The sequence below is a fragment of the Macrobrachium nipponense genome, chromosome 16 (genome assembly GCF_015104395.2).
Source record: "Macrobrachium nipponense isolate FS-2020 chromosome 16, ASM1510439v2, whole genome shotgun sequence".
Lineage (NCBI taxonomy): Eukaryota > Metazoa > Arthropoda > Malacostraca > Decapoda > Palaemonidae > Macrobrachium > Macrobrachium nipponense.
Window position 1 is genome coordinate 69,757,509 of NC_087209.1, and position 23,416 is coordinate 69,780,924.

Below are 23,416 nucleotides of genomic sequence, written 5' to 3' on the forward strand. Positions count from 1 at the left end.
GATTAAAATATTGACAGGAACTTGTAAAGTGAAATATCCATTACATTCAGAGGGAACTCGGTTTTGTGGATAAAAGAATACTCAGCTGTGCAACCTAACAAAGTGAACAGAACAGTTAAAGTTATTTAGACACAAAAAAAAAAAGACCAATCATACTTGAAAGCATGAAGAATGAAGATTCCGATAACAACTGTAAGGAAGCCTGAGATGACTCCTATCACATCTTTTGCAGGGAGTCCTTTCCATTCCTTGAAGAGGACAGCTGACGAGATGATTACACAGGCAGTGAAGAAAACGTAGTAGATGGGAGTGACAATGGATGTATTAAAGATGTCTAAGGCCTGTCATGTGGAAAAAAAATATAATAAAATATAATAAATATAATAAAATTTATGATTTTTTCGGAAGAGTTACCGCGCGGACGTAAGGAAAAAGTTTATTTCATAAATTCACCATAAATCAAAATATTGTGTTAAGAGACTTCCAATTTGTTGCAAAATAAAGGTAAATGATTGAATATTACTAGAATGTAATAGTTTTAGCTTACATACTAGAATGTAATAGTTTTAGCTTACAATTGCATTTTTTTACCATTTCGGTCGAGTCAAAGTTGACCGAAGGTTGAAATTTTGGCACTTATCGTTATTTATATGAAAATATTTCAAAACTGATAAAAGCTACAACTATGGGTTGTTTTTTGTTGTATTCTACATGAAATTGCGCACATTTTCATATATAAAATTTATGTAACGGCTAATTTAAAATGGTGCAAACATTACAACAATCGGACAAAAAAATTTGATTTTTTTTCGCTGCGCAGATGTAAGGAAAATGTTTTTTTTTTTTTTTTTATAAATTCACCATAAATCGAAATATTGTGCTAGACTTCCAATTTGTTGCAAAATAAAGGTAAACTATTGAATATTACTAGAATGTAATAGTTTTAGCTTAAAACTGCGTTTTTTTACCATTTCGGTCGAGTCAAAGTTGACCAAAGGCTGATATTTTGACACTTATCGTTACTATTTATATCAAAATATTTCAAAACTGATAAAAGCTACAACCATGGGTTGTTTTTAGTTGTATTCTACATGAAATTGCGCACATATATAAAACTTTATGTAACGGCTAATTTAAAATGGTGCAAACATTACGACAATCGGATGAAAAAATTTATGATTTTTTCGGAAGAGTTACCGCGAGGACGTAAGGAAAAAGTTTTTTTTTCATAAATTCACCATAAATCGAAATATTGTGCTAGAGACTTCCAATTGACTGCAAAATTAAGGTAAATGATTGAATATTACTAGAATATAAGAGTTTTAGCTTACAACTGCGTTTTTCGGCCATTTCGGTAGAGTTAATGTTGACCAAACTTTGAAATTTTGACACATCGTTATTTATATGAAAATACTTCAAAACTGATTAAAGCTACAACCATGAGTTGTTTTTTTTTGTATTCTACATGAAATTGCGCACATTTTCATATATAAAACTTTATGTAACGGCTAATATAAAATGGTGCAAAAATGATGTCAAAGTGATGAACTAATTTCTGAGATGTGTCGCTGATGCTTTTTAGTGTAAGAAGAAAGAAATTCGCGCTTGCGCGCCTGGGTAATGATTGTAAACAAAACAATGCCTTGATCCGTGAGCTCCCAGCATCCCCCAAGGTGTGTGATTCAAAAGTTTTCGCTTAGTAGGCCTATAACTATTTTTCCACAAATTTAAAAAAAAAAATTTTTATATCGACGTACCATACGTCCAATCAGCACCCAACAGACAATTTATATAGACGTTTAATACGTCCAATCGGCGTTAAAGGGTTAACTGTCCAGTTTCTTTAACCTTACCTTAATCCAAAAAACACCATTTATTCCATAATAATAATATAATAATTGGCAGGCTTTCAACATGTTACTGCATCTAGCATATTTCGTTGAATGGCAAGTCGTTAAGTTGAGAAGTAGGATGCCATAGTTTTATTCTAATAATATTATTAACAATAATTATGGTTCAAAAGGATATGTCATTGAGGAGTAAAAGTTGGAGCAAAAACAAAGTCAAAGTTGAAAAGCCAAGTGGAAAGACTTCAAAGGCAATAGAAGAAAAGACAGAAAGCAATGAGCTTGGACCTACAGATAGTTTCCCCACCTCCTCTGGAATACATCAAAAGTTAGTAGGCTATAAAATAACAGCAACTAACATAGAAACTGTTATACTTCTATTCACCTTGTTCAAGTAATTCATCTGAGTACAAACACAAACAACGAGACTCATCAAAGAGAACCATGTGATCCAGTTAGTGAATTCATTGGTCCCATTAATTGTTTCCTGGAAGTAGAAAAAAAAGCATTATGAATGGAAGAACAATAATGATAGCATACAATTCACTGTATTCAAATTTGTTGGGTAATTAAATACAGTTCACTGTAATGAGATACAGTATGTTACGTTATGAAAGAATCTAATCAGACCACAATGCTAAAATTGTTCACTGACGTGGTACGCCCAAAGGTGTTTATTCTTATTGAATAGCATAAAATTAATTATATCTTACTAATACTAATAAATTATAACTTTCTAATTGGATAGAATAAAATAAAATGAATTATGGTATATCTTAATTAATAACAAATTACAACTTTCTACTTGGATAGACAGAAAATGTTAAAGATTCTAATAAATTACAAGGGATCTGTTGTTGACTGAAACTTGGCCATTCAAACAGTACAGTTTGTGTTTTAATGCTAGTGTTACTGCATTATCCACAGGTGGGAACTGGTTCATAAGGTCACTATTAATACACCATATACCATTAAACTTCACTTCACAGACGTCACATATGCAACTGAATGTGAATAGTACGTATAAGTCATACGGCAGTGATCATAAAGGGCACTCACCTTCTTCATATGCCCTAATACAATTACCCAACCAAAAGAGCATACCTTGGTTATGATACTTGTTAACCCTTAAACGCCGAAGCAGTATTTTAAAAAACGTCTCGCGTATGCTGGCAGCGTTTACAAGTGAGCGCCGAAGCGGAAAAAATGTTTTTTTAAAAAAATCACAGCACGCTTAGTTTTCAAGATTATGAGTTGATTTTTGGCTCCTTTTTGTGTCATTGCCTGAAGTTTAGTATGCAACCATCAGAAATGAAAAAAAATATAATTATCATATATAAATATTAGGATATATATGACAGCACAAAAAAAATTCATATATAATTGTATACAAATCGTGCTGTGAGTAAAACGGTTAAAGCTGATGAGTTAATTTTTTTCGTTGTATTGTACACTAAATTGCGATCATTTTGGTATATAACATATTGTAAAACGATCAAGGCAACACAGAGAAAATATTATCGCAAAATGATGCATGAATTGGTAACACGTGGACGTAAAAAAAAAGCAGTTTTCAAAAATTCACCATAAATCGAAATATTGTGCTAGAGACTTTCCGTTTGTTGCAAAATGAAGGTAATTGATTGAATATTACTAGACTGAAAGTGCTGTAGCTTACAATTGCAGTTTTTGACCATTTCGGTCGAGTTAAAGTTGACCAAAGGACAAATGTTTTCTATTTATCGTTATTTATATGAAAATATTTCAAAACTGATAAAAGCTACAACCATAGGTTGTTTTTAGTTGTATTCTACATGAAATTGCGCACATTTTCATATATAAAACTTTATGTAACGGCTAATTTAAAATGGTGCAAACATTACAACAATCGGACAAAAAAATTTATGATTTTTTCAGAAGTTACCGAGCGGAAGTAAGGAAAAAGTTTATTTCATAAATTCACCATAAATCAAAATATTGTGCTAGAGACTTCCAATTTGTTGCAAAATAAAATTAATGATTGCATATTACTAGAATGTAATAGTTTTAGCTTACATTGCGTTTTTTTACCATTCCGGTCGAGCCAAAGTTGACCGAAGGTTGAAATTTTGGCACTTATTGTTATTTATATGAAAATATTTCAAAACTGATAAAAGCTACAACCATGGGTTGCTTTTATTTGTATTCTACATGAAATTGCACCCATTTCCATATATAAAACTTTGTGTAACAGCTAATTTAAAATGGTGCAAACATTACGACAATCGGATGAAAAAATTTATGATTTTTTGGGGGAAGAGTTACCGCGCGGACGTAATTTTTTTTTTTTCATAAATTCATCATAAATCGAAATATTGTGTTAGAGACTTCCAATTTGTTGCAAAATAAAGGTAAATGATTGAATATTACTAGAATGTAAGAGTTTTAGCTTACAATTGCGTTTTTCGACCATTTCGGTCAACTCAAAGTTGACCAAGGTTGATATTTTGGAACTTATTGTAATTTATATGAAAATTTTTCAAAACTGATAAAAGCTACAACCATGGGTTGTTTTTAGTTGTATTCTACATGAAATTGCACACATTTCCATATATAAAACTTTATGTAACGGCTAATTTAAAATGGTGCAAACATTATGACAATCGGACAAAAAAATTTATGATTTTATTGGAAGAGTTACGGCGCAGACGTAAGGAAAAAGTTTTTTTCATAAATTCACCATAAATCAAAATATTGTGCTAGAGACTTCCAATTTGTTGCAAAACGAAGGTAAATGATTGAATATTACTTGAATATAAGAGTTTTAGCTTACACTTGCGTTTTTCGACCATTTCGGTAGAGTCAAAGTTGACCGAAGGTTGAAATTTTGGCACTTATCGTTATTTATATGAAAATATTTCGAAACTAATAAAAGCTACAACCATGAGTTGTTTTTTGTTGTATTCTACATGAAATTGCACACATTTTCATATATAATACTCCATGTAACAGCTAATATAAAATGGTGCAAAAATTATGTCAAAGTGACGAAATCATTTCTGAGATGTGTCGCTGATGCTTTTTAGTGCGAGAAGAAAGAAATTCGCGCTTGCGCGCCTGGGTAACGATTGTAAACAAAACAATGCCTTGATCCGTGAGCTCCTAGCATCCCCCAAGGCGCGTGATTCAAAAGTTTTCGGCTAGTAGGCCTATAACTATTTTTCCGTGAATTTTTAAAAAAACTTTTTTATATCGACGTACCATACGTCCAATTGGCACCCAACAGACAATTTATATCGATGTTTAATACGTCCAATCGGCGTTGAAGGGTTAAATGAAACCTAAATTAAAATGATCAAGTCAGAGGCAACGTTTCACCTATTTACTAGGTCATCTTTAAATTTACCTTAGCTGCCAATCCTATGGCTTTGCACCCCAACACTGAGAAACCTCCGATGAGGGAACAGATAGCAATATAAACGACAACATTACGATGACCATGTCGAGGTCCAAAGTGGATTATGAGGACGAGTGAGATTGCCACCACAACTGCTACATAAACCATAAATACTGAAAAGCAACATACATATTAATAAAAACTGGATACTTTAGGTGAACACACTTACTATGTAACATTAAAAATTAAAAAAAAAAATCCTACAGCTCACATTACCAATAACTAGCTGGTATTCTACATTACTAGTACAACATGAAGTCGCATCCCATTCTCAACCTAAGTCTGGCAAGTGAAGAAATAACACAGTACAATTTTTAATAATGAAACCAAAAAAATCTGTCATTTTAATCTTTAGTAATCTTTCTCTACTCTAACGACTTCCTGGATCTTGATAATTCCCTCTTGGACTCTAGTAGTGGTCCTACTCCTAAGTTGGTTGGTTGGTTTAGATCATGGATTCCCAACCTGGGGGCCATGGCAAGAATTTAGGGGGGCCATCGCAGACTGACCTAGTAGGAGAGATGTCCACGATGAGTTCCTTGGTCTCAAAAATGATTCTGCGGCCAAAGATCTCTATGAAGAATGTATTTTGGTGTTCAATGCATCAGTCATATCCAAAAGTTAGTGTAATTGCGCTTCAACTACTCTTGCTATTTTCAACTACCTATTTATGTGAGTCTGGTTTCTCCACCCTTCTACAAATTAAGAATAAGAACTGGAACCGACTGGATGTGGACCCCATGAGATGTGCTTTGTCAGTGACACAACCATGGATTCATCAACTGAGTGTAAATAAACAACCTTAGCCTTCCCACTGATGTCTTATGATACACGCATATGCAAAGGTTGACTGAACTTTTTTTGCAAGTAAATTCAAATTTCCTGTGAGGATACAGCTGCTGGTGACGGCTTTTCTTTAGTAGTGTAGTTCTTGAAGGGAGGAATGAAGTGAAACAGGCTGGGAACCACTGGTTTAGATTAAGCCAGCTTTGTGTCAGCACACGCCCTTGCCTAGGTAAGCCCTTAGGTGTGGAAGGGTTCTGAAGTGGAGAAGATGCCTGGACTTTGACTTACTTATTGCTTGGTACTTACACCTTATATTTTCAATGCCCTTGTTTCTTTTCCTAATATTTCCTTCTACGTAACTGTATTTTCATTATTTTTGTTTTATTTTCTTTGTTCATCTCTTCATTTGATGTCTATACCAATATTCCCTTCCTTTTCTTTGAACTAAGACAACTGTCACCAATATGGCTTCTTGAATGGGTAATTTAATATCTCCAGTTTCTTCTTAGTTCAATTTATTTCCCCTTTTTCATCCTTATTATTGAAGTAACCATAATCAAATTTGACTTTTCTTCCTTCCTATCAATTATTTGATTGCCATCACGGTTGCTGTTAGCTCCTAAACAACTTGGGCAGTACTCTTATTTATTAGTACCATGATAAGGGCAGCAATGAATCATAATAAGGACTAAAAATATTATGTGAAGTAAAAGACTAAATTTTTTAAGCACACAATCTACTTGACTATTCCATTACCATGTGAGTTTCATACTTTTGTGTGTGGAGATATAGTTCCCCTTGTCATAATCATGCATGTTTTCAAACAAAGTCAGTCTCACTGGTCATGCAATCTATGTGCCCAAATTTTGCAATTAGGTTAGTACTGTATCATGAGTGTATCATGCCCTGGTATTTTGTTAACGATTTCCTGATTTTAACAAAATCTATTCTTCATTCTCTTATCTCCCGCTAGGGCATATGTAGTAGTATACTGTCAATGACTCACACCACTTACTCCATAAAATGACACTGCTTAATGTTATTCATTTTCAAAGCCTGTTTCTCGGCCATACGTAATAACTTCTTGTCTGAACATCAACGGCATCCAAGGATCTTTATTCTCTCAAAAAAATTGTTCCCAATAGTGGTGTTCATGCTGTTACTCATAATTTTGATCTTCATCAGAAAACTTCCTGCACGGCTATCTTTCATGAAATCTATTTAACAGGGATGATCGTTATTACCCTAAATTTTGTCTAATCAACTGTCTAGTGCATCAACATTCATATTTGTTGAGGGAACTGCTATGATATCATTGCTGAGCACTAAAAGTTTTTACCTCCTTTGCTGTAAAACTATGACACAACCTTCTTAGGAACATTAACAACTCACTTTTAGCTAAGAAAATTAATCCTCTCAAGTTTGATTCTTGCCTATTTGAAGTCAGATGAAGGGTTAAACCTCTATTATTCAAGTTCTGGTTGAACACTTAGCGTGTTGCAATATGCAAATTCAAATTTTCTTACATATATAATATTGAACAATAACAAGTCGAGTTTCTTTTACATGGCAATTCACACAATGCCATATTTTATGAATTAAGAGAATTAATTTCTCTGTAGAAGCCAGCTTATTATGGTTCATAAAGACTATAAAACTAAGAACAAATTAAAAATCATTGTAATGATCCATTATACTCCCTCACCTGGATCAACAAGTTTGGCTGCAAGATCTTCCATACTAGTAACTTCAACCTCATGGGGAGCATGAATAACTACCATGGTAGCACCAAGAAGACAGAGTGAACAGCCAATCTGTAAAAATGAAGATACGTTTGTAGAAAATAGCTAAAATGAAAACAGGGTAAGTCTTATAAATTCTCTATAGCATAAAACATGAAGCCATCTTCAATCTCCTGAAGGATGTGCAAGTAGTATATATACATAAAATGACTGAACAGAATAAAATTTCTACAACTCCAGGAGAAAACAAATCACTGATCATAAAACAAATTATAATTTGAAGTGCCAAAAAGAATACCAGAACAAAATTAGAAAATTCTTAATCATAATTAAAACAGTGTTACCAAAATGAACATCAACCAAAAACTTAATTTCCAAAGACAGAACCCACACTTACCTTTCCTAAAACATTGAGAACTTCACCAAGGAAATACTGCGACAAAAGTGCTGTAACTATGACAGACAATGCTCCCAGAGGGGTTACTAGTGTGGCTGGAGCAAAAGCGTATGCAATGAAGTTCAAGGCTTCACCAAATCCCACTGAAAAATATATCATAGAAATGACATTTTTATAATAAAATTAGCTTTTACACATACTTACCATGTAATGATACGTAGCTGAAAGCTTCCTACCACGGTAGTCAAAATATTCCAAATTTTGAGTGGGACCAATGATTACAAAACTGCAGAGAGAAACAATTCGTTTGGCCTACCATGTCCATCTCCCAAGACCATCTTAGAAGAGAAAGACAAAACCATCTGAGTGAGCTTGTCTAAAGGAGCTTTTCACACACAGAACGTAGAAGCAGGAGCTGATAGGGACGCATGAACGATGAGATCAGAATAATTCTCCAGAAAGAATTTCATCAGAGACGAATAAGCAGAAGCTGTCTCTTGTTCTAACCCTGGGCACTGTGCGGTCCAAGGTGGGTGCCGAGAGGGCAGGTGTAGGCACCGAAAAGCCAATAGATGGCGCCAAGCGCTCTAGAGAAGTCTGTCGATGAACAGTAGCAGACACCACAATGTCTGCATGTGACAGGCGCTTGGAAACAGGCGGCCGATTGGCAGGTAATACCAAGTGTGAAGATGGCTCCTGACCAGAGAAGGACTCTGGGTGTCCCAATTACAAAGATGACGAGCATCTGCATCTTGAAAACAGCGACATGGTTGCATATCAACCCCAACCTCCCTATATCTCTTAACAGGGAAAGGAGAACTGTTAGCAATTGAAGCATGCCTCTTCGGAGGCCTGGAGGTCGACAATCTACAATGACGGTGTCTCTTGTCTGGAGAATCTACAATGACTGTGTCTCTTGTCTGGAGAATCTACAATGACGGTGTCTCTTGTCTGGAGAATCTACAATGACTGTGTCTCTTGTCTGGAGAAGAGTCCAAAGAGTCTGATGACAGACAGTGAGCACTGAAAGAGACACCTTTACAATGGCGATCCATTGACAGGTTCGACAAAGAGGGCAACTGTCTGTGGGCAAGCCTCCCTTGGACTTCTGGTATATCTGCTCCCCTGTGCGAGGGAGCCGGACATTGACCGTCTAGGAGAACTAGCGTGCCGAACAGCCACCTCCCCAGAAACCACAACACTCACAATGCACTGCACTTTTGATAGGTGCGCTCTCCACAATAGACCTGAAAGAGATGCCTAAATCCATGATTGCCTTAGTGAGAAAATCAAATTTCTTTTCAAATTTAACATCAAGATTGACAATGGTTGAGTTGAGTTGAATACAGAATATAGGCCAAAGGCCAAGCACTGGGACCTATGAGGTCAGTCAGCACTGAAATGGAAATTGACAGAAAAGGTTTGAAAGGTTAACAAGAAGAAAACCTGGCAGTTGCACTATGAATCAAGTATCAGGAGAGGGTGGAAAGTAAGATGAAAAAAGAAAATATGAAAGAAGGTACCCAATGATGACATTACCCCCCTATGGGGAATGGTGTCGGGTCTAGAATCATGGAAGCCCGAAATAGGAGTCACTGTTAAAGAAGTAGGAGGGCTAACGATTGGGGCTATTGACAGGAGGTTGAGCAAGAGTAGGTAATTCCTCAATTACTATACGAAAACTCTCTACAGAAGCCCTACTTTTGGCTCTGAGAGCAACCTTTCTCTTCCTATCTCTAGATAGTTTATCTAAATGAGATTCTGATACTTTCCACTTAGAATCGTCCCAATCTACACACTCAGAATATGTTCATTCCTTAGAACAATCCTGCCCCTTACACTTAAAGCAGCGCCTCTGTGGCGCGATCGCTATGGTCTTTGCCTGCCACCTCGGTGGTCACGAGTTCGATTCTTGGGCATTCTATTGAGGGGTCAGAGATGTATATTTCTGGTCATAGAAGTTCACTCTCGACATAGTTCGGAATTTACATAAAGCCGTTGGTCCCATTGCTGAATAACCACTGGTTCCATGCAACATAAAAACACCATGCACACAAACGTACATTCATTTAATGCATTTGGCGTGTGAACCATATGAGAACTTGGTTAATCTAGTTCTACATCTTTCTGAACAATATCTAATGCTCGAAGGGCTTGTATCTGACATAACTGACCTAGTTACTTACTGCATGTAAACAACCACAAAATAATCAAGTACATCACCAAAGGTACTGAAAATGTCCAAACAATGATGAAAGATGACTGTCAAAACCACTGATGTTACTCGAGAGCTGGCAGAAAACAAATTGGTTCTCTCTGCAGTTTTGTACCCATCATTCACAAAAATGGGCGGGTCCTATTCATCTACACTAGCGATGGTGGCGCCACCACAAAATTTGGAATATTTTGACTGCCGTGGTGGGAAACTTTCAGCTACATGTAATTACTTGGTAAGTTACAAGTGTAAAAAAATAAAAATATATATATGTATTGAAACTTAAAAAGGGCAGATCAGTTGCCAGGCTTTGTCAATGGCCAAAACATGAGCAGAAATAATGGCAAACTATGATTAGACAATTATGCTAATTGCAGTAGACAAAAATATTTAAATGTAATCCCTGTCCTGAAATGAATAAGAACTACAGTATCTATATTCACAACTTAAACTTTCTTCCAGAAAAAAACTACAGTAGTACAGCACTATACAACTAAAAAATATTAAAAACTCTGAGGTTATTACTCCTGTACACACTGTACAGCATTAGGAACCTATTAAAATTGTCAATTAAAAAAAATTTACAAAAACTTACTTGACAGTAGGCCAGCCCACCACAGCCAATGTCTGAGGTAACCATAACCACCTGCCCCTGCCCGAGTTCCTCCTGCCTTCCCTAAGGCTAGGAGAGATTTCTTTTTTATGATAAAGCTACTACCTGTAATAAAAATGAAAATAATATCACAATACATATTATATTCATAAAAAACACAATTTTGGTGTACAAATGTTAATCTTAAGATCTTTTTAGATTAAAATGTAAAAGTTTTTTGTCAGTAGCTTGATCTGAAGATGTACTACTAGTAAAGGAGCTACAGTAACATTATTTTTCCTAAGAAATCATGAAAACACCAAAATTTAAAAAAAATTGCATTTGATAGTGTAGTTGCTGTCTTGTCCTTAAGGATTACCCTTTCCATGGTCTATCCAGAGTTCTACGGTGACCAGACTGGCAAAGAATTCTCTTAACTGGTCTTGTGGCCGGGTATTGTGTTGTAACAATTAACATTATAACATGATACAGTAATGGACTCAAGATAAGAGAGCACTTTCTATTGTCCTCAGAGAATGCTAATACCCATAACTATGTCAAAACTGCAAGAAGAAGAAGTGGTTATGCGCATACACACCGTCATATTGTTTACATATACCCAAAGTCCGACCAAGCTGTCATTCCCTTTCTGGTCAGTCAAGAAACCAGTTTCGGTTAAAATTTGTTTAGTTTACACTGTGAAGCAATGATTCACGGTATTGTGCGTGAAAAGCCATAATCAGCTTATTTCACCAGCATACGTAAGGGATCATCCTGCATTGACCAACAGAAAGGAATGGCAGTTTGGTCGGAATTTGGTCATATGTAAACTATATGACAGTGCATATGCGCATAAACACCTTCTTCTCGCGGTTTTGACGTAGGTAAACTAGGTATTAGCGTCGCTGAGGATAACAGACAGTGCCCTCTTATCCTGAGTCCATTTATACTCTATCACTTGTTATAATGTTTATCATTTCGACACAATACCCGGCCACAAGACCAGTTAAGAGAATTCTTTTACATTAGTCTGGTCACCATGGAGCTCTTGATAGACCATGGAAAGGGTAATCCTTGAGGAGTCAACAGCAACTACCAAAACTAGGTTTTTCCTTCGTCAAAACCTCTTTTTATTTATTCTGGAAAGTCATTGCCATTATCCCCGCTACATTATATCCTGTGGGTGGGTAAGGTGTTCATTTCAAAGTGTAATTCCTGAGATGACCAGGTTTCAATTGACCAAGCATGTGACCAAAGTCTCGACTGGATCCACGACAGAAAGGAACTTCATTAAAACTGGGTCCAAATTGGGAAATTGTTAAGGATTTATTAGTCTTGAGTCACTCTTTGACTGGCTAATTTACGACGTTCTTTGGCATCATGTCCATGTTGATACCCTTAATGACAGGGACCAGCTTAGGAATTCTACTGACTTAAATCATGAATGGACTTCACACTGTTGCATACATGATAGCTGGCTTTTTGAGAGCTGGAACACATCCTAGTCCTCTGTACTGAGGTTCTCCTCATGCAAAATTGTCTTTTCTTGTGTCCAGTTGTTCATTTTCTCACTCCTTCCCATCAGTCAAGTGAAATTCATGGCATTTAAAAATACCTCTGTGGTTGACAATAATGATCTGGGGTGATCAGAGCCATTTGCTGGTCCAAACCAACCTGTCATAAAAAGCAAAGTCAACACCACAATTTCCATCATCTGTTCTTCAAAGAACTATAATCTGCCAGTCTAGGAGAGCAGAGTCTGATCTAAGTCTCTAGCTCAGCAACTTTGGAAACTGTCCCTTCAGTATGACTTTATTATTAATTCCACAATTCTTTATAATTAATTCCACTTTGAAAACTATGTCCGATGTCGGTAGAAAATTTCCTGTCATACATAATTTACATTGTATGTACTTAATGAACAAAAATTATTTGCAGTTAAATATCTACCAAGAGTAATCCACTATGTTTATACTCTGAGAATGAAATTCATGATAAGTCTACTTTCGAGCATAAACAACTGTACTAAAAATACACGTAATTCAGTAGCACCTCTATTTATCAGACTTTTGGGGTCTGGCTTTCTAATAGGTAATGAGAGTAGAGTGATGAACACCTAAATTATTGTCTAACATTGAATATTTCAGAGGTATCTTACAGCTAATATCAATGCCACACAGTTCCTAACCTAAAGTAACCTGTACATTACACATTACATTTTAGTTTAGTGATTTTTCTAGAAATGGATCATCAAAAATTGCAGCCAGCAATCAAATTATTGTAGATGATGAGTACAGAAGTCTATGAAGTTGACGTGTTACATGAATAAGGCAAGTCCCCAGTTACCTACGGGGGTTCCGTTCCCAGGCGAGCGACAATAACAAAATATCATTGATAACCGGAACATCACAATAATTATGGTAATAAATGGTGTTTATGATGGCGTGAGCAGCGATAAAACACTTAACGGCACCAATAACCAGTTATCCACGCTGATAAACCGCTTACCAAAACCAATAAACTGCTTACCAGTGCCAAAAATCTGATAAACAATGTCAACAGGCAAGTGACGAAACACTGTTAACCAATGCTACCAGTAAGCAGGGACTGCCTACTTATGTAATGCCAATAAGAGACTGTAAATGGTTCAACATGATAACGTGCATACCTATAAACACTGACGAAGATATAGAAAGACCTAAACCAATGTAGAGGTCAGGTCCATACTCCGTTGGTGCCTCAACAGATGCTGGCATGGTAACCATCTTTGCTGGTTTTGGTTGATTTATTCTTCCTGAAAAATAAGAATGAAGTGATTCAACACTAGAAAAATGAGTCGGGTAAAAATCCTGTCCTATACACAAACCAAACATGGTTAATATACATTATACAGAATATAGTATGTACTAGCAAAGACAGCTAGCACAACCAGTAAAACTTGGGACAAAAATTTTTTTATGGCATTTGTTTGATCTACAACCATATCGCATAATGTCTTTCCAGTTACACAAATACAAATGTCTGCAAAAATGTTCTAAATAACTATTCAGTAATGGATCCTATTGAGAAATGTTCAGAGTTTTTTTATTTACAGAGAAATATTTGCAAACTGTTTTGTAAATAGTAATGTTAACCAATGCCTTTTGATGACAAATGTTTGAACTTGGCTTTTTAGTACTAAAATGTTTATGACTGCTCCGTTCATGACTGCTCCTCACAAGTGTGTAGAGTATTATGTCTATCAATATAAAGATTTTCTTCTCAAAGGTGTCTTCAGGTAGTACATATTAAGTTTGTATGTACTTATACAACAAATGAACTTCTTATTTTACTTATCTTGAATAGCTGCTTAGGAAAGAAGACAATGATCGTAGCCTTTTAATTGATTTTATCTGATAGGCTACTGAATAATACTTGCTTAAGAAATAGGCAATGCTAGTAGCCTTTCAACTCATTTCATCTGATATACTGAACACCTGCTTGGGATGAAGTAACCTTTCAACTAATTTCATCTGATATATTGAATAGTTGCTTGAGATAGAGGCAAAGCAAGTAGCCTTTCAATTAATTTTATCTAATATTAAACAGTTGCTTGTTGGAATGGAGGCAATGCTGTCATTCAGGAAAAACTCTCTTCATAGTTTCCTCAGACATGGAGAAACAGTCACTTGGAGATATTCTTGAGGCTCAGACCATCTTGGAATTCCAAGAAACAAGCAGCATATCATTACTAACACAGTGAATAAGTCTGTACTGTACCAGAGTTGTGGTCTGAATATCTTAGTATGTAGTTGTTTCCAAAAAAGAGACAAGGATCACTGACTGGCAGCGCAATTCATTCACAAGTCTTATATTACCAAGCAAAAGTAACATGAAACAAATGGTAAAGTGGCAATTGATAGTCAAAAGGTAGGAAATAAATCCACATACAATACTTTACTGTTCTACAACCCTGTATATTACTCCAGATTCATGTCAGCCAACAAGCACTGTACTGAATAACCAAACTGTTCCAGTGCCAGCTTATCACACCTGACTTCCATAAATCTATCAACCAAAAAGTACTACAATAATTTCTTACCAGTACTTCATAACTGCAGATACTTTGTGAATTATGAACTGGTTGGGTTTCTGATTATCAGAAAGTTAGGGACAAAATCAATGAGACAAAATTATTGCCCACTTCTATATCAATTGACCAAGGCAAGAATTGCCACTGTTTGCACCTCCCTACACCAAATGCAAAGAAAGAATTACTGTTTCAGTAACAGTAGAGTCAAAACTGCCAAAATCTAGTTGGCCAGGAGCTCGACACTAATTCCAGAAATGAATGTCTGAATAATTTGTCAATGTATCCTACAGGCTGATCTAAAGGCAGTCATAAATACTAACTTAATAGCTACCCTGTGAACAGCTGTATGACTTCATCAATAATATTTATGAATGAGTTAGCATCCATCTGCATAACTTGAAGGAAAGGAATCATGTTTGGAAAATCTCTATACTATACAATACAGTATAAAGTACACTACATTGAACTACAGCCTACCAATTTCTGAAGTTATCAATACGAACATGGTCACCATTGAAACTACCTGTCCGCCTAATTATACAAACTAGTACTACACAGGAAGATCACAGGACTGTTTAACAATCTTCGTGTGACTGTCATCAATGGAGATGACTAGGCTGACACAGTGCTTCTACTTGGATATGTGCAATCATTGCAAGTATCTGTAACGACATATTGTTTTGACCCAAGTGCAGTGCCGGGTATTTCAGAGATGCGTTTATCAATTTCAGGAAGATCAATAGTTATGGCTTATTTCATTTTGGGGTCAGAAAAGAACATCATTCTAACAACTTATAAAATTCTACTTAGGAAGTTAGAAGTAAACAGAAGTTTGCACCTGCAATAAAATCATAACTGTTCTAGAGCAGTTGCAGTTCTAATACAAATGAAACCATCACTCAGTTATTCTGTGCTTCAAGAATATTATGCCATAAAGTAAATCTAAAGGTTTATTTGCAGGACAGAGATAACTTAACACTGTAGAAAATTAAACAGTACAGTATACAAACTCCACGTAATCAAGGAATACAAATTCACAACAAACATTAAAACGAGTCAAGAGATCTAAAGTGTTTTACATTTTCACTTACCTTTGGCACTAAAATTAAGGAGTGAAATTATGACAGATATTCCAACAACAGCCATTAGAAACTTCTTTATGTACTGTGGGTTCCAAGAATGTAGTGTGTGTCTTGAATCACCCATCCTAGGAAATTTCCCTTCCTTTTCACAGGAAAGCCAATGACTAAGCCAAAAACTGAGAAGTTTTATACCATGCAATAATTATTAAATTGAGCCTGAATCAGAAATGCATTTTGCCTCACATGTTTCTCTTCATCATCATAAAGTCTATTACTCTTTGACAGTATTAAGAGAGCTTTCACTTTCAGATGACACATTCCAGTTTTTTTACAATTTTCAAACTTGTACACTATTTACAACACATACTGGATATTCATTATTAGGCATCTTTTACAATGACTCCACACACTTATGAATTCTGTTTTGAATTAGCAGTACAAATCCCACACTTGATTTCCTAATCGAGCACAGGATATACATTATCAATGCAACACAAAATAACCATCTGAAGTCCTGTATACCAGAGGTATGCAATGAAAAACTCCAAGGAACGCTAAACAGAGCCTTATCATATCTTATCATAATCTTGACGCTTGCCTTTCCATCAGTTTATCTAATCTATGAATAGAACTAATAAAACTTGTCGCATCAGCCTCATGAGTGTCTGTGATGTGAAACAATACAATAACATCAACTACATATAAGAAATATGCAATAAAGCATGAAGTATATTAATAAGCACTAGAAACATTCACATTTTGCATATCAAAACTAGTTACTTTCAGTAAGTACATCCATAAAACAAAATACAAAAAGTTAACGAAAAATATTTATACAATATACATCAGTTTAATATTGCTTAATACAGTATACATAATACATTACTGTGGCAATAGCAACATTCTCTGATAATTTTCAAGGGTAGATATCCAAAGATATTCCCAAGATATCAAACCATATGAAAGGTAAGTTTTTTCTATTTTTACTTGCAATTAGTACACATCTTGCCTTTGGTGATGACAACCCTTCTCTCAAAATTCATGATTCATGAAACAAAAAATGGACTGATAAAATATAAAAGAATAGCATAGAATATAGGTTTTAGGCCAAAGGCAAAGTATATACTGGGACCTATGAGGTCATTCCGTGCTGAAACAACGAAACTGGCAGTAAAAAGGTTTGAAAGGGAGGTTTAACTGGAGAATAACCTAGAAGTTACATAATGAATCAATTGTTAGGATAGGTTGGAAAGGAAGATGGAGAAAAAGAATATGAACAGAGATACAGTAAAGGATTGAAAAGGGTTGCAGTAGGGGCCGAAGGGACGCTGCAAAGAACCTAAGTAATGCCTATAGTGCACAGCATGAGGTGCTCTGCCAGCATGGAATGATACAACTGTTCAAGACCAATTCGTGCTTCTAAATAGGAAGTGTTCGTGGTGCACAATCGAAAGCTTTCATCAGGCATCAGAAAACTTGTCCAACACGTGTATCATTTAACTCATGTTGAAAGTCGGGAGCAACAGCTTGATTAACTTTTCTTTAATGTATATCCAAGCCCCCTTAATTTAAGTATTTGGTTATATCTTCAGCAATCATTTAAGGGGCTTGGTAGTCATGGGTATTTTCAGGGTCAAATAGTTTATTATCAGAAAAATGCTGAGGGAACTGACTTGCAAAATGGACAGGCAAAGTCTTGCATGTCACCATGGTAGTAACAAGTCCTATAGTAATTACTTTGTAGAGCTTCTGCCAACCTTTTCATGAGAAATTAATTACCTTAGATGGGCCAAAGAATGACTAAGCTATGAGGAGAGAATAGAAACCTATGCTTAATGATTGTGATTAACTTTCCAAGATGGCAGCTCTTCTGACCTGCTGCCTAAATAACCTAGAGCAGCTCTTGGTAAAGAGGGGCATTCCAAGAAACACTGAAAGTCAGCGAAATTAGGACAGTAAGTATTAAATCCTGCAGATTACTGCAGCAATCACATGGATGGTCCAGATACAGCTCGTTAGTTACAGCATTAAGTGGGAGTACAACATAGTATACGTAGTTGTTATGTCTACCATACTAACTCTTAGCTTGCACTCAAGATTTCTTTTCCTGGTCAGACTATGGCATTCTGGGTTAAGTTTAAGGATGCATAATATTTATTTTGGGCATGCCCTGCATATTAACAGCAGAATTGTAACTGGCGACAAGGATCCAGGTGCAATTACAACAGGTTAGCTAAATATACTTCATACAAGTATGGAAATCCTACCATGAAATGCAATTGTTCCCACTCACAAGATAGGCCCAAGTTAGCTAAGAATAACATAGCCCATGTAAAGTGAGAAGAAAATGAATACGTAAGGAAAAAATAGTGGTATAAAAAGGATTATTAAAAAAAGAATGTTTCGGAGGTGCCTAGCAATTGTAGCATTGAGCTCTTGTGCTAACTTTTTAATTTTTCTGTTATGTAATAATTGTCTATTTTCAAGTGATTAAAATCTCATAAATTTTTTACAACGGTGCGATGTGCTCTTGCCCATATATCAAACAAGTGTTAGGAGGGATTAACAGCGAGACGAACATAGCTCTCACTATTCACTCACAAAAAAGGCTGCCTTATATAATAGACAGAGTGGTTTATTATTTTTTCTTTTATAGAATAAACCAGCATTTAATGCCAATACTTCAAACTCTAATATTCTAGGCTAGTAATATAGACTCCTCAATATATTTAAAATGTTGTTTAACATTTACTATTTAGATATTTTACTATATGGGAATAATTATAAGTTTATCATTTTATTTGCTAGAATCCAAGATCAAAATTTGAGCCTAACTGGAGGAATATACAAGCTATTTCTGACAGGCTAGAACCAGTAGACAAAAATATTTGAATCCCACCAGTATTTCAACCCCTCAGCATGGGGAGGACTCGAGGCGGCACTAGATTTTGGTGATACATATGTAGTAACAAACCACATTTCTACTATTATTATTGCAGCAATTCAACTCATCTAAGGTTGTTCCACCCAACCCAAGTAACCTAATACCCCATTTGTAATCATAATGTTAGGTAAGTAGCATAGGGTACAATACCAAATGGCCACCTGAGGGACACCTCTATCATAGCGCGACCACCTTCACGAAAATGGAATTTTTATTCTAAAATTAATATTAATAATACTTACCTGTATAATTTATCTAGCCCTAAATCCCAAAAACCGCACCAAAATTTACCACATTGGCAACCCTGTTACCTCCTATTCTGTCCGCCAGTTGGCAACACTGTCGTTGACAGATACGAAAAACCTTCCCTCAAATCAGTTGTGATAGGCAGATCGTGGGGTAGGATGGGTGGGACTAGATAAATTATACAGGTAAGTATTATTAATATTAATTTTAGAATAAAAATTCCATATTAATAAACATTACCTTAATATAATTCATCTAGCCCGATTAACCACATTGAAAAGGAGGAGGGAATCTGAATACCAATTTCCCCTTCGGACAGAATAGGAGAAAACAAACAAAGAAATATATATCATAGGCAGTCAAAAACTCAACCCAAGGTCAAAGATACTAACAACTCAAAGTCTCCTACCATAATGCCACCAACTGCGGTAGCACAGGACAAGGAGTAAGTGCATAGTCAGTCCGTCTGTACTAAAGTCAGGTGACCGACCAGGTGACCAGTCAGACGAATTGCGGACAGCAAGGCTGCACCCTGAAGACTATCAAGCCCTATTCTTTCCCTAAAGGATGAGTGTCTGGGACTGTCTGGGCGATTCAAAGCTAAGCAAAACCTTGGGGGTGTATCAACGCAACCCGAAGTCACCAGCAACGAATCGGCTCATGAGCAACTCCTAACTCGAGCTTTCTGTGCCAAGAGAAAGGAGCGCGGAGCAAAAAGGCGATTCAGTCCCGAAGGACGAATGCTGACAGTCCAACCTGGTCTTATGTTACACGATCATCGGGGGTGTATCAAACGCAACCGACTTCGTCAACAAGAAACTCAGGGCTACTAAATGTCGCCTGATCTCCACGAGTGTCTGACTCTGAGAAGACAGGTGAGACAAAAAGTAGATGGTGAGCGAGTCACCAGATGACAGCAGACGATCCATCAACTAATTCCCTGTCCAGGACAGTGGGAAGAAGCAGGAGTCATCAGGACAGCGAACCAGTGGATAGTCCTAGGTCAGCATCGACTCTGGAGAAGCGTAGTCGCCAGTGCCGACAACCCAGTGGCTGGAACCATTTCACACTGAAAATGGAAGCAGCATGAGTTGCAAAGCAGTCAGTCCTTGTCTTCAAAAAACACCTAAATACCAAAACTGCCTAATTCCCATTATAAACTACGTCAAAAATGCCATGGGTTATAATACAAAAACAAAAAATATATACAAAAAAAAAAAATTAATGAATAATATACAGGTAGCAACCAAACGTTTAAAACAGGAAAGACTACCTAATTCTCCTGTCTGACGACCTGTCTGCCATCACCAACGGGCCCAAAGAACGAAGGTCGCCTAGAACTAGAGAAATATCCCTCAAGTAAAAAGAGGCAAAAACAGAATTAGAACGCCAAGTCGCCGCCTCAAGCACCTTGGCGACTGAGACATTCTTCATAAAAAGCTACTGATGTAGCAACTGCTCTAATACTGTGTGCTCTCGGCGTCGTCGGTCTTCCCCAGCAGCCGAACCACCAGTTTTAACGATCAGATCTCTGAGAAAAAAGGATACACCATTTCTTTGAAATAGGTCTCTTGACATTTCGGGGTGAAACAAACAGATGACGGGGACGACCCTGAATGTCCTTCGTGCGGCGTAAATAACATGAGAGCGCCCTAACAGGGCAAAGAACTAATTCCTCATTTAAATTACCAACAAAGTCGACCAGCGACTTCAGTACGAAAGACCTGGGAATGGGATTATCAGGGACGATTCAGTCTTTGCGACAAATTCAGGAAGGTATGACAAAATCATGTCTTGTCCAGATCTGGCAACCAGAAAAGAGAGTGCTTGCAGTTCACCCACCCTCTTGGCTGTAGCCAGTGAGACAAGGAAGAGTGTCTTAGAAGAGAGGTCCCTAAATTTGGCAGAATTCAGAGGCTCAAACGGAGGGAACCTTAAGGCTTGAAGGACTTTGTTAACATCCATGTCGGAGGCGAACACTGCGGCCTGGGTCGAGATAGGGAAAAAGATCGAAGTAAATCTCTAATGACATAAGATGAAGAGATCTCAGGAAGCCTTGCCTTAAAAACATAGGAAAGCATAGACCTATAACCCTTAATGCACGAAGGTGACAGGGCCCTGTCATGATGTAAATGAACTAAAAACTCCGCTACTTTCGGTAAGGAAGGTCTAGAAATTGAATGTCCTTGAGACTTACACCAACGTCTGTAAACCGACATTTAGCCTGATAATTTACTCTGGTTGATTGTCGCCTGGCAAGAGCCAACTGTCGCGCCACTCTGGAGGAGAACCCTTCGTGCTTGGAGAACCTCCTGACAGTCTCCAGGCATGAAGATGAAGCATGTGGAGCCTCTGATGGAACGATGAAAATGGGGTTGTTTGAGAAGATCTGGTCTCTCTGGCAGGCGAATGGGGGTTCCGGGCCACCAGTGCTTCCAGAAGGTCGGGAAACCACTCCTTCTGTGGCCAGAAGGGGGCGATCAAGGTGAGATCCAGACGCTTGGTTGCCCTCACTTTGTTGAGGACTGACCTCACCAGAGAGAACGGAGGAAAAGCATAGGCTTGAAGTCCCTCCCAGTCCTGCAAAAGAGAGTCTGTCCGGCATCTCCCCTGAGGAGTCTGGTAAGGGCAAAAAGAATATCTGGCACCGAAAATTCAGTGGGGTGGTGGCAAACAGATCGACTGTTGACAGGCCATTTCTTCCTGAGGCTGTCGAAGACTTCCTGGCAAAGTGTCCACTCCGACCCTTGAACTTCGTTCGGTCTCGACAAGGCGTCTGCTAAGACGTTGTTATGGCCCAGGATAAACTGAGGGACCACGTAATCCCCCTGTCTTCTGCCCAACACAGGATTGATTGGGCTTCTTGAGTGAGAAGATCCGACTGTTGCCGCCTTGGTTTCTCAAGTACGAGACTGCTGTGGTGTTGTCGACAAAGATCGCGACAACCGACTCCAACAGTTGTTCCTGAAATGAAAGAAGGCCTAGGTACACTGCCTCAGTTCCCTCCAATTTATTGACATGCTCCTCTACTGCCTCTAACCAAAGGCCCGAAGCGGCTTCGGAGCCCAGGTGTGCGCCCCAACCTTGATCCGAGGCGTCTGACCAAAAACATTAGGTCCGGAGGAACCGAAAGAAGAGATGTCCCTGACTTGGGGAGGCCGGTTGAACGTTGCATCCACCAACGGAGATCCTTCCGAACATTGTGGAGAAGAGGCGACTATCGTGTCCTCGGACACGAAATCCCATGACTGGCGAAGTGTCGACTGAAGGGACTCATTCTGAGACGACCTCCGGGAACCAGTGGATGAGGGATGACAAATGGCCCAGGAGAGACCTCCAAAGAGAAAACTGGCTGCATTACGGAGGACAAAAAATTCTTCGATCAGACTCAGAAGCTTGTCTATCCGTTTCTGAGCGGGAGAAGCCCTCAAAATCTGGGAATTCAAAACAATCCCCAGATAAGTCATGATCTGGCAAGGGATTAGATTGGACTTGTCGAAGTTGACACGAATGCCGAACTCGACACAAAGAGACAGAACTATCTCCCTCGACCGGAGACATTCTCTAGAGATTCGGCCTGGGACTAGCCAATCGTCCAGATACGAAGCATCCTTACATTTAACTGATGCAGAATAGCTGAAACAGGAGCCATCACCCGAGAAAAGACCTGTGGAGCAGTGTGAGGCCGAAACAAAGGGTCTTGAACTGGAAAACTCCCGAGTCCGTGAAAAAACCGAAGGTAAGGTCTGCTTCTTGGATGGATGGGGATTTGCAGATAAGCATCCTGCAGATCGATGGAAATCATCCAGTCCCCCCTCCTGACGGATGAAAGAACAGTCTGGACCGTCTCCATCCTGAACTTGGACTTTAGAATGAACTTGTTCAAAACCGAAAGATCTATGATGGGGCGCCAGGCACCCGAGGCCTTTAGAACTACAAACATCCGAGAGTAAAACCCGGGAGAAGGAGGAGCTCGTTCTATGGGCATCCTTCTCCAAGAGGCCGAAAGCTCCTTCTCCAAGGCTTGACCCTGATTGAGTGAGGGGAATAACTGCTG

General features: G+C 37.7%; 1 protein-coding gene across 1 annotated transcript; it reads right to left on the minus strand.

Annotated features, from left to right (window-relative positions):
* Nucleotides 1-156: 156 nt before the first annotated feature.
* Nucleotides 157-16,347, minus strand: LOC135195804 (magnesium transporter NIPA2-like; the record flags this gene model as incomplete). The annotated part of the gene is given in 8 exon segments (XM_064222281.1): nucleotides 157-341; nucleotides 2,233-2,334; nucleotides 5,233-5,396; nucleotides 7,775-7,883; nucleotides 8,209-8,351; nucleotides 11,019-11,141; nucleotides 13,684-13,809; nucleotides 16,179-16,347. Coding segments are annotated over 8 exon segments (1,067 nt in total), but the record flags the coding sequence as incomplete, so codon positions are not given.
* Between the last annotated feature and the right edge of the window lie 7,069 nt (nucleotides 16,348-23,416).